Below are 12,760 nucleotides of genomic sequence, written 5' to 3'. Positions count from 1 at the left end.
TTTTCTCTGAAGCGTAGCAACATGGGGGTCTCAAAACAACTCTCAAATTACCTGAACACAAAGATTGTTCACTATCATGATTTAGGGGAAGGATGCAGAAAGCTGTCTCAGAGATTTCAGCTGTCTGTTTCCACAGTTAGGAACATATTGAAGAAATGGAAGACCACAGGCTCAGTTCAAGTTAAGGCTTGAAGTGGCAAACCAAGAAAGATCTCGGATAGACAGAAGCAACGAATGGTGAGAACAGTCAGAGTCAACCCACAGACCAGCACCAAAGACCTACAACATCATCTTGCTGCAGATGGAGTCACTGTGCATTGTTCAATCATGCCACGCACTTTACACAAGGAGATGCTGTATGCAAGAGTGATGCAGAGGAAGCCTTTTCTCCATCCACAGCACAAACAGAGCCGCTTGAGGTATGCTAAAGCACATTTGGACAAGCCAGTTTCATTTTGGAATAAGGTGCTGTGGACTGATGAAACTAAAATTGAGTTATTTGGGTATAACAAGGGGCGTTATGCATGGAGGAAAAAGAACACAGCATTCCAAGAAAAACACCTGCTACCTACAGCTACAGTAAAATATGGTGGTGGTTCCATCATGCTGTAGGGCTGTGTAACCTGTGCAGGGTCTGGGAATCTTGTCAAAGTTGAGGGACACATGAATTCCCCTCAGTATCAGCAGATTCTGGAGACCAATGTCCAGGAATCAGTGACAAAGCTGAAGCTGCGCCAGGGCTGGATCTTTCAACAAGACAACGACCCTAAACACTGCTCAAAATCCACTAAGGCATTAATACAGAGGAACAAGTACAACGTTCTGGAATGGCCATCTCAGTCACCAGACCTGAATATAATTGAAAATCTGTGGTGTGAGTTAACGAGAGCTGTCCATGCTCGGAAGCCATCTAACCTGAATGAACTAGAGATGTGTAACGATTGTGGAATTATCTCCGTGGTCAGCGCACAGGATGTGCGCTGACACTGCGGAAGTCCTCCACAACTGTATAAAACGACAGGACCCAGCTTTGGTGCTATGCACCTGTAGAGAGAAAATGAGCACAGAGACAGAATGTATGTGTGTCCACCAATCTAGTCGCCACCCAGCGACGGTGAACACACAACAGCGGAAACCAAGTGGGAACGCAATCGCAAGAGTGGCGATTGCCAATAGTGACACAAGACCTAGTAAGACAGAGCACAAGTGTAGCAAGAAAGACACAGCAAATTCAATAATCAGAACGCCAAGGAAAATAACAAACGCACTCGCTAGGCGCGGTCGCGGCGCGAAAAGCGCAACAGCGACTAAGCACGCTAATGGCGCGGTCTCCGCACGAAAAGCGCAACAGAGACAAAGCACGCCAACCCTAACTAACCAATGAAACACGAAAACGAATAGAGAACGCGAACGCTTGCTAAACGGTTACCTCACCGAGCCTACAGCAAGCGTTCGTTCCAGACAAGACAGACAGAAGGAGTAACCAGTAGCAACCGCAGCTCTAGCCTACACTCCCAGACAGAAGGAACCACCGACACTACCGCTAGGGCGAATGCGATCCCAAGAGACAGAACGATTTCCTGTCGACCGCCGCTGGCGACAAGACAATCGCAACAGATAGACAATACAAGGCAATACAGATAATACAAGCTGACTACGCTAGAAGGAATGCCTAGTGCACTCCCAAGGAATTACTCTAAGATAATCTTAGCAAACGATTAGCAAAGGCTGAGACTCCAAGTAAGCTAGCAGGAACAAACCAGTATGACCAGCAGGGAATTCTGGGAAGAAATGGTATTTATACTGCAAGCCTTCAAAGGAAGCAGCTAAGCAATTTGCATGACAAGTGGATGCAAATTCCTCCCCAGAACAGCAGCTCTGAAACTCTTTTCCAGAGACCTGCAGCACTCAGACCTAAAAAATGGTCAAACAGCTGTATGCCAGTGCAGACAGCAGCACAGATCATTACAAGATGTTTTGTAAAGAGGAATGGTCCAAATTACCTTCAAGCAGAATCCAGACTCTCATTGGAACCTACAGGAAGCATTTAGAGGCTGTAATTTCTGCAAAAGGAGGATCTACTAAATATTGATTTAATTTCATTTTTTTGTGGTGCCCAAATCTATGCACCTGCCTAATTTTGTTTAAACAATTATTGCACTTTCTGTAAATCCAATAAACGTAATTTCACTTCTCAAATATCACAGTGTGTGTCTCCTATATGATATATTTAACTGACATTTTTAACAACCAATGATTTATACAGGAAAATCATGACGATTAACAAGGTTGCCCAAACTTTTGCATCCCACTGTAAAATGTTATACATGAAAAAAAGGAATAAATGTTGATTTTTTTTTAATGTAGATTGTTGTTCATGGAAAAATAAGATATCCCCTAAAAATAAGCACTAAGGCATCTTTTGGAGTAAAATTGTTAATTTTCTGGGAAACACGGTATAGCCCACTACACAATGTAAAGGCATGCATTTTTTTTTTTAATGCTGTGCAATTTTGTAGTTTGCAGATCCTAATCAGTTACGATAAACAGAAACAATGCAGATGTAGAGAGTTAAAACGTTCTCGTGGAAAAGGGGCAGCATGATTTCCATTATCTTGCCAGTATCCTTCCTTGCGATTGGCAAAATACATGTGATCTGAAAAGGCCCCTAAAGCCCTTTTTGCAAAAATAAATAAATAAATAAAATAAAAAAATCAACATCACAAAATCCTGTGATTTTCTCTTATTTTATACTGGGTGAGTTTTGCTGCAATTTTTCCAAACTGCAAACTTGTATATATACTATATATTCTGTATATCGCTGCGGATGTCAACCTTATATAAATACTAAATAATAACATTGATTAGGGGGGCACAGAGACGGGACAGCGAGGTGGCTGGTGCAGATCACAAGGCTGACTCCGGGTCGATTTCAGCATGAAATTAATCGGGAATCGGCCTGTGGTGTATGGGCAGCTGACAGACCTCTCTCTAATCAGATTGGATAAGAGAGAGATTTGTCTCTTGGTCAAATCTGCCCATACATCATTAGATGTATGGCTACCTTAAGAGGCAGAGGATCAGCAGGATGCCAAGAAACTGGTAATGCTTAACCATTTTAGTCTTTTGGACGTGATGGTCACGTCCAAAAGACTGCTGCTGCGCGTGATCACGTGCTCCAGTGCTGCCCCCCGTTATCCCGGAGATCAATGAATGGGAACATAGTTCCCATTCCTTGTATCTAAGTCCCCGGTAGAAAGACCAACAGCTTCTTATGAGAAGCCGTGGTCTTTCTGAACAAAAAAAAAATCACGTCCTCCCTATACTTCCTATATGCGAGAGTGCTCGCTTACAGGATGGAATAAAAAAAAAAATGACTGTGGCCAACTTGTGGCCAAATAGTAAAACTACATGTACATACATTTTTTTTTCACATAAAACACAATAAAAACAATAACTGTTTACCTCCCACACCCAAAAAATACCCAAATACATTTTTTAACTAAAAAAACCATAAATATTTACCTAAGGGTTTGAACTTTTTTTTTAATATGCATGTCAAAAGGGTATATTACTATTTCTTTTTAAATTATAAGCTCGTAAATAGTGATGGATGCAAAACTGAAAAATGCACCTTTATTTCCAAATAAAATATTGGTACCATACATTGTGATAGGGACATCATTTAAATGGTGTAATAACCAGGACAAATGGTCAAATAAAATGTGTGGGTTTTAATTATGATAGCATGTATTATTTTAAAGCTATAATGGATGAAAACTGAGAAATAATGAAGGTTTTTTTTCAATTTTTTCTTAACCTATTTTAGTTCCTGGACGTAGAAACTACGTCCAGGAACCATGCGCGCTCCCGCGGCCGATAGCGCGCGTGCACGCGTGCTCCTGGCCCGCGGTTCGTTAGCCAGGCAATCAGTGAATCGGGCTATGGTGCCCGATCACTGATTCCTCTCCCCCGCTGAAAAAGCGACAGCTTCTCTCGGAAGCTTAGCTGTTTCTGGCTGTTGCCTCCCCCATGCGTCTCTCTAAGCGTATGTTACGCTTAGAGTGACGTCATGTAAACAAACTCATGGCCGCCATCTTGTGGCCGAAAAGTAAAACTACAACTAAAAGTAAAAAAAATAAAACTCAAGACACATTTACATTATTAAACTATTGTTTACATCCCACCCTCCCAAAAATACCCAAATAAAATGGTAAATATAAAAAAAACAAAAACATTACAATAAAAAAAACATGTAAATATTTACCTAAGGGTCTAAACTTTTTAAATATCAATGTAAAGATTAAATATTTCTATATTTTTTTTATTTTAAACTTGTAAATAGTGATAGATGCAAAATGGAAAAAATGCACCTTTATTTCCAAATAAAATATTGTCGCCATACATTGTGATAGGGACATAATTTTAACGGTGTAATAACCGGGACATATGGGCAAATACAATACGTGAGTTTTAATTATGGAGGCATGTATTATTTTAAAACTATAATGGCTGAAAACTGAGAAATAATGAATTTTTTCCGTTTTTTTTCTTATTTTTCCTGTTAAAATGCATTTACAGTAAAGTGGCTCTTAGCAAAATGTACCCCCCAAAGAAAGCCTAATTGGTGGCAGAAAAAACAAGATATAGATCAGTTCATTGTGATAAGTAGTGATAAAGTTATAGGCTAATCAATGGGAGGTGAACATTGCTCAAGTGAAAACGACGCACGCGAATGGGTTAATATACCTGTTAAAATGCATTTAGAAAAATATAATTCTTAGCAAAATGTACCACCCAAAGAAAGCCTAATTGGTGGCGGAAAAAATAAGATATAGATCAATTCATTGTGATAATTAGTGATAAAGTTTTTGGTGAATGCATAGGAGGTGAAAATTGCTCGGATGCATAAGGTGAAAAATGACTGAAGGCTGAAGTGGTTAAAAGGAAATAAATATGGCAGCCTCCCTATCCTTCAGTTGTCCTTTTTTTGCCCATAGCAGCAAATAATAAGGTAAAAAAAAAGTAAAAAAATATATATATATATATATATATATATATATATTCAGTATATATATGTACATATATTTTTAATAAGAATAAAAATAGAAAGTGCTTTTTTATTATTGTATACTTTTTTTAATATTATATGCGCTTGCGGACAGCTTGCAAGACCGCAACTTGCAGCAGTCTGCAAAACTGCTTACAATATAAAGAAACAGTTTAAAAAAATTGTACCACCTTTGGTACAACAACTGCATGGAAATTAAATGCCAGGGTAGGATTAGATACTACATACCATTTTGTGCTGAAAAATTAGGCTTATATGCGAGTATATACAGTAAGTATATATTTTTTTATTATTGTCACCTTGCCACTTTCATTAATTTTTTTTAAACTTTTTTCCTCCCCATCTTTTTAACAAGTGATTGCTGCTATTTGCTATAGCAGCAATCATTCACTTTACAATGGTTGCACAAGCATGTGCAAGCGCAGGGGGCACTCATGGAAGTAGATTCTACGTCCAAGAATGTTGAGGGGTTAACAAACTTACCTCACACATCCCCCTCCAAAAGGATTTTCAAACTCTTGTTTTTTTTTTAATTTGTCATGAAATTGGAGAAAAAGGGAAAATTGACAATTTCATCAATTGTTTTTTCTCACCTGCTATGTAGCTAGTGAAACTTTCTTTACAATACCATAGATTGCATGCCGGACAGGTATTCTTATCCAAGACATATCTATATTCCACAACGTATTTGTCAATGTTATCAGGAACTCTTCCGCATAAAGCGCCTATTTATTCTAGCTGTCGCTGTAACAAGCTGATAAAGTCCAGGACTCACCTATGAGGATGAGGGCTGCTCTCGGCTGAGTCCATGCTGAGCACTAGGGGGAAAATGCCATTGGATTGCAGAGGACTTCGGCTGTCTCTCTGTGCATCTGTGTGTCAGACTGAGTGAGCCCAGCTCTCCCTCAGATGTGACTTATCAGGTGTGTAAATAGCAGCAAAGCATTGAAAGCCGCTCCACGCAATGCAAACACTCCCATTCCTAATAGCCACGACTGTCCCATTACCAGATGCCTGGATATTATCTGGAGAAGAAAATAAAATTCACCTACATTTTCTACTGTTAGGCCTAGTGCACACCAGAGCGTTTCCGCTGCGGTATGCGATCTGCTTGCGGGTGCGGATCCGCTAGGGTAATGTATTTCAATGGGCTGGTGCACACCAGAGCGGGAGGCGTTTTGCAGAAACGCATACTCCCGGGCTGCTGCAGATTTTGGATTGCGGATGCGTTTCTGCCTCAATGTTAAGTATAGGAAAAACGCAAACCGCTCTGAAAAACGGCACTTCAGAGCGGTTTTGCCGGCGTTTTTGTTACTGTAACAATATATGAAATCTGCTACACCAAAAAGGCTTCCCAAAACCGCAAAACGCTAGCTGAAACGCTGCAGAAAAATAAGAAAAAGCGTTTCAAAATCTGCTAGCATTTTGCGGATCTGCTAGCGGTTTTTGGTGTGCACTAGGCCTTAAAGTGAACCCAAGGCGTAAATAAACTGATGAGAATTTTTTTCTATATTCCCTCCTACTTTTAAAAATGACTCTTAAGGTGGCCACACACCATACAATTTTTTAAATATCTGTTCAATTTAAGAATTGCAATCAATTTTTCTGACTGATTGTAACATTTAAAAAAATCTGACCAATGTACCACACATGTTACATTTTTCCCCAATTATGATAAAAATGATTGGAAACTCTGATAAAATTGCTAGGGTGTGTATATTAATAAATTGACAATCTAAAAGTGGCCACACACGATACAATAAAATGATCCGATTTTACAGTAATTCGATAAAAACGATCGTATCTCTCGAAAAAATCAAAAGCTTTTTTTTCATTCGACTGAAAACTACAATCGGATTTCCCGTTTTTTTCTATTTAAATCGATCCGGAATGCCAGATATTTCTCTTCAATTTCTACTAAAGATTGTATGGTGTGTGTTGGATTGTTAATTTATTAATATACACACCCTAGCAATTTTCTCAGAGTTTCCAATCATTTTTATCATAATTGAGGAATTGAACACACGTGTGTGGTACATTGGTCATATTTTTGAAATGTTACAATCAGTAAGAAAAATTGATTGCAATTCTTAAATTGAACAGATATTTAAAAAATTGTATGTTGTGTGGCCACCTTAACACACACCATACAATCTTTAGAAAGATTGAAAAAAAATATCTGGCATTCCTGATCGATAACAATCGAAGAAAAAGGGAAATCCGATCGGATTGTTCAGTCGAATTAAAAAAAAGCTTTCGATTTTTTCGGGAGATCCGATCGTTTTTATCGAATTGCCGTAAAATCGGATCATTTTATTGTTATATTGTAACTGTTATATTTCAGTTCTGACAAAATATTGTCAGAACTGGAAGGGATCGCTATAAGAATAAAATGGTGAGCCTCTGAGAGGCACTGACGGTGAGGTTAGTATGCAATATTCATTTGCAGCTACGTCATATGTTTATTTTAAATAATTTTACTCGCTTCAGGTTCCCTTTAAAGAATAGATTCCAAGTTTTACTGTCTATACTCAATGACACAGTCTTTCAAGTGTACCAGGGCTAACACATATGAACCATTTACCTTTTTTATCTATCTCCTGCACTCAGAAGCTGTTCTCTTTTATGGCTGTAATTTCTTATCAGTCAGGATTATGCTATAGTCGACTAGGTCACCTCTGGAGAGAAACTGTCACTTGCTAACCTGAATGTTAACTCTTTCCGGCAGAAAAAGAAGAAAAGGAAAACAGCCTAGTTGTCAAATCATATCAAATTAAATGTAGCCAAGGGAGACTTGGAGGCCATTAAGTTAACTAGTTTTCGCACCATTAAGTTAACAAGTATCTGAAGTCCCAGGGACGTAGATATTAGTGTATTGCCACGATCGCCACTGTGCGCACTCCAGTTGGCTCCTGTGCACCGTTGTCGTCGCTATCCGTTAGTGTACAGATCAGTGAACAGGAACGCAAATTCCCTTTCACTGATCTAAGTCCCTGAAATCAATGGATTCTGGCATCAATAAGATGCCGGCATCCACTGACAAAAATCAATGTTCGCATACACGCGTTTCTGCCTGTTACGAGTGTTTGCTGTCAACAGTAAATAATACTAATAATGTGTGGAGGACAACTAATGACCACAAAGCAAAATTACACCTTCAAATTTTCCAATAAAGAAAAATATACATAATATAGCAGTAATTAAGCCCTTACCTCCCCTCCCATAGTCACCAAAATAAAATCATTAATTGAAAAAATAAAAACAGTGACATTAAAAATAAAAAAATACATAAATAGCTAACTTAGGAACTTAAACTTTTTTGTAGATCAAGTGTATATTTCAGGGTTTTTTTTAATTTATATTTTTTAGTTTGCAATTATGGGTTTGTAATTAGTGATGGAAGCAAAACAGAAAAATTAGACCTTTATTTCCAAATAAAATATTGTCGCCATACATTGTGATAGGGATATATTTCAAAACAGTTTAATAACCGGGACAAATGGGCAAATAAAATATGTGGGTTTGGATTATGGTAGCACGTATTATTTTAAAACTATAATTGCTGAAAATTGAGAAGAAAAATTTTTTCCCCCATTTTTTTTTCCTGGTAAAATGCATTTGGAATAAAATAATTCTTAGCATAATGTACCACCCAAAGAAAGCCTAATCGTTGGCGAAATAAAACAAGATATGGATCATTTTGTTGTGATTAGTAGTAATTAAGTTTTTGGCCAATGAATGGAAGGAGCGCTGAAAGGTGAAAATTGCTTTTGTCCTTAAAGAGACTCCGTAACAAAAATTGCATCCTGTTTTTTATCATCCTACAAGTTCCAAAAGCTATTCTAAGGTGTTCTGGCTTACTGCAGCACTTTGTACTATCACAGTCTCTGTAAATCAACTTATCTCTCTCTTGTCAGACTTGTCGGCCTGTGTCTGGAAGGCTGCCAAGTTCTTCAGTGTTGTGGTTCTGCTATGAATTCCCCCTTCCAGGCCCCTCTATGCACACTGATTAGATTAGAGCAGCTTCTCTCTTCTCTCTTATCTTTTACAAGCTGGATAAATCGTCCTCTGAGCTGGCTGGGCTTTCACATTGTGAGGAATTACAGACAAGGGCAAAGCTGTTTGCAGGAAGAAACGAGCAGCCTGAAACTTCAGTGCATGAGAGATGCAGGGGGAAAGAAACACACAAATGATCTCTTGAGATTCAAAAGGAAGGCTGTATACAGCCTGCTTGTGTATGGATGTATTTTCTATGTGTGGACATGCTGTACATCAACCTACTTCCTGTTTTGGTGGCCATTTTGTTTGTTTATAAACAAACTTTTAAAAACGGTTTTTAACCACTTTTAATGCGGCGGGGAGCGGCGAAATTGTGACAGAGGGTAATAGGAGATGTCCCCTAACGCACTGGTATGTTTACATTTGTGTGATTTTAACAATACAGATTCTCTTTCAGGGGAAAAAACCCTCAGTGGTCAACTAGTTGAAGAAAGATCTGAGCTAGTCTTGAAAAAGGTAGATGGGGGGGGGGGGGGGGGGTTGGGGGGGAGGGCGCTGGTTCTGGTATTAATGACAACAAGCTAGTACAACAAGGATGCCTTACGCCAGTTAGGGGATCCTGATGTCCCTACAAGAGACTGAAAGAAAATCCCACAACCCGCTTCACAGGAGCATTAAGATCAATTCAATAGGACAGCCCATCGTCTCTAGCATAGGTTCCCTTACTGAGAGACTATCAAAGTTTGTAGACCATTTCCTGAGGTCAGGCCACTGCTTAGACAGATGCCTTCCCACTTACAGGACACCCTGGATGTGCTTGGTAGCATAAAATGGGTGCCATGGATGGAGGGTGATGTCCTAATGACCATTGACATGGTTAGCTTGTACAACTGTATTGTGCACCAAGCAGGAGCCAAGCAATAAGAACGTTCCTGTCCTGAGGAAACAAGGATGAGAAATATGTGCATTTCAAATGTGAGTGTTTGATGTTTGTGCTCGCACATAACACATTCATGTATGATGTCAGCTGTCTGGCACCATCATGAAGACATTGCACACATGCCAATTTGTTCTTGGCATGGTGGGAGGAGAAATATGTGTACAGGCCCTGATATTTTCTATGACGGTTGCCTCAGGAGATGGTCCAGATTTGTAAACGATGTCTTGGTGTTTTGGTCTGGGACTTTCGCAGCCTTCGAGGATTTTAGAAAATATCTTGATGGCGGTAAAGAAAATATGCAGTTTATATATGAATACAGTACAAAAAAGGTTGCATATCTTGACCTAGACCTGGAAATCTGGGATCAAAAACTCATCTCAAAAGGCTATTTCCATTATTAGATCGTCCAAGCTACCATCCAGAGCACATGCTTAGAGCACTACCTTATTGGCAATTCCACTGATCGAGGAGAAACAACTCCAAATATCAGAACTTCCTATAACAAACCATTAACCTAAAACAAGATCTCAAAAGTAGGGGTTACGCTCCACATGAGTGAGAATTGGCAGTCCATAGAGCAAGTAAGGTAGAAAAAAAAAAGATTTAAAACAGAAAAAATAAGGTGATAGTGGTTACATAGTTATTTGGGTTGAAAAAAGACATATGTCCATCAAGTTCAACCAGAAAACAAAGTACCCTGGTGGTGGTGGGGGTGGTCGGGGGGTTTGGAGGTATTAGAAAGGAGAAGTGTGCCAGACCAACCTTTCTTTGGAGTACCGTATACACCTAACAGTATACAAGACCCACTATTGAATGAACTTCACAAAAAAAACCTCTGATAACCTTTAAAGGAAGTATCAGGCAATAAATGCACTGTACACTCCGAACCATGTCAGCGCGACCACAAGCGACTCTCTCGCAGGCGCAGTAGATGCCGACCTGACGAGGTCGCCATCTCCAACGGAGGGGACCCCAGGACACCAGAGCTGTGGCGAGGGACATATCGGGTGTCAGGGGCTGGAAGAAGCTGCAGATAAGTAGATCTAATTTTCTTTTTATTGCCTGATGCTTCCTTTAAAAGGGAACCAACACTTAAAGAGTAACTGTAGCAAAAAGGGGTAAAAAATAACTCAATACATTGTAGAGTAAGAAGTTAAAAAATAGAAGAGATATCAAGAAATGATTGATATTCTCCAAGTACTGTAATTTATTCATATTATTTTATTTGATACACAATCAGCCTGCACATAATCATCTTTGCTACTGGCAGATATGAAAAAAAAAACAGACAGCACCAACTGCCATTATTTATAACCACGCCTTCTTAACAATGTGATAGGCAACAAGGGTTTATTTTTAAATAGATATACATATGCACAGAGGGAGATACTGGTTGCTTGACAGTTGGAAACAGCTGTTATTTCCCACAATGCCACGAGGTTCACAGACAGCAAATTGTCAGGACCTAGGTGCTGACATCACGCTGTGGAAGGGGTTTTACCACAAAATCAGCCTTACAGACATTTCAGTCATACAGACATATCAGCCCCCCTAAAACCCCCCTTGCTGACGACTATCCCTAAAACCCCCCCTCCTGATGCCTAATCCTAAACCCCCCTCCTGACACCTGACTCTTAAAGAGACTCCGTAACAAAAATTGCATCCTGTTTTTTATCATCCTACAAGTTCCAAAAGCTATTCTAATGTGTTCTGGCTTACTGCAACACTTTGTACTATCACAGTCTCTGTAATAAATCAATGTATCTTTCCCTTGTCAGACTTGTCAGCCTGTGTCTGGAAGGCTGCCAAGTTCTTCAGTGTTGTGGTTCTGCTATGAACTCCCCCCTCAGGGGGAAAGAAACACACAAATGATCTCTTGAGATTCAAAAGGAAGGCTGTATACAGCCTGCTTGTGTATGGATGTATTTTCTATGTGTGGACATACTGTACATCAACCTACTTCCTGTTTTGGTGGCCATTTTGTTTGTTTATAAACAAACCTTTTAAAGCTGTTTTTAACCACTTTTAATGCGGCGGGGAGCAGCGAAATTGTGACAGAAGGGAATAGGAGATGTCCCCTAACGCACTGGTATGTTTACTTTTGTGCGATTTTAACAATACAGATTCTCTTTAAACCCCCCTTCATAACGCCAAACCCTAAAGCCCCCTCCCTCTGCCGCAAATAACGTAAATACAAAAAAAGATACTAGAGATTTTAACCTACTAGAGATTTACGCTTTAACCTACCAAGCACATTATTTTTTCAGGTAACCTTAACAAAAAACAAGACAAAAACAAAGGAAATGTTTGTATCTCACGTATGAGAATTTGGCAAAAAAAAGTCTAAATCTAAATCTGCACAAGTAGTAATATGAGCTCTTCCTGGAGTGTTGCGGTTTGGGGAGTGAATGTGTCTTAAGGAAGTTTTTAGTTCTTTGGAGATCTATTTGCAGTGAGGGTTGAGCATTAAACCTGAATTCTGTCCAAAAATACAAACATATGTGAAGTGTGTATACATAATCTCTTAGTGGTCAGACTGTTTGTTGTGTTATCATGAAACGGCAGAGCACTCAGTCGCTTCTCTAGAGACAGCAATGATGTTATTCCATTGGCAGCTACTGATTTCACCGTAACATTGTAGTAACGCATTTTTCCATTGCTAGAAATGCTGTTATTAGTAATAACAAGTTGATAAATAAAAAACCGCTCATAAAAGGGCGCAGTGTAGGAGGGAAACTTTTATCACAGTT

At 39.2% G+C, this 12,760-nt stretch overlaps 1 protein-coding gene across 4 annotated transcripts in view; it reads right to left on the bottom strand.

The window, feature by feature from the left end:
* FER1L6 (fer-1 like family member 6) overlaps positions 1-12,760 on the bottom strand; it is a 288,985-nt gene that overhangs the window by 200,631 nt on the left and 75,594 nt on the right. Inside the window, exon 1 of one of the 4 annotated variants that reach the window (XM_068237999.1) lies at positions 5,847-5,932. The exons of the other annotated variants lie outside the window; for them this stretch is intronic. Coding sequence (XP_068094100.1) covers positions 5,847-5,881 — 35 coding nt within the window. The 5' untranslated portion in view covers positions 5,882-5,932. Of the gene's footprint in view, positions 1-5,846; positions 5,933-12,760 lie in introns of those variants that run through there. 4 annotated transcript variants of the gene reach the window in all.

Source organism: Hyperolius riggenbachi, chromosome 5 (assembly GCF_040937935.1).
Source record: "Hyperolius riggenbachi isolate aHypRig1 chromosome 5, aHypRig1.pri, whole genome shotgun sequence".
NCBI lineage: Eukaryota > Metazoa > Chordata > Amphibia > Anura > Hyperoliidae > Hyperolius > Hyperolius riggenbachi.
The sequence above is the reverse complement of the archived record's forward strand: the minus strand, read 5'-3'. Positions and strand labels throughout refer to the sequence as shown.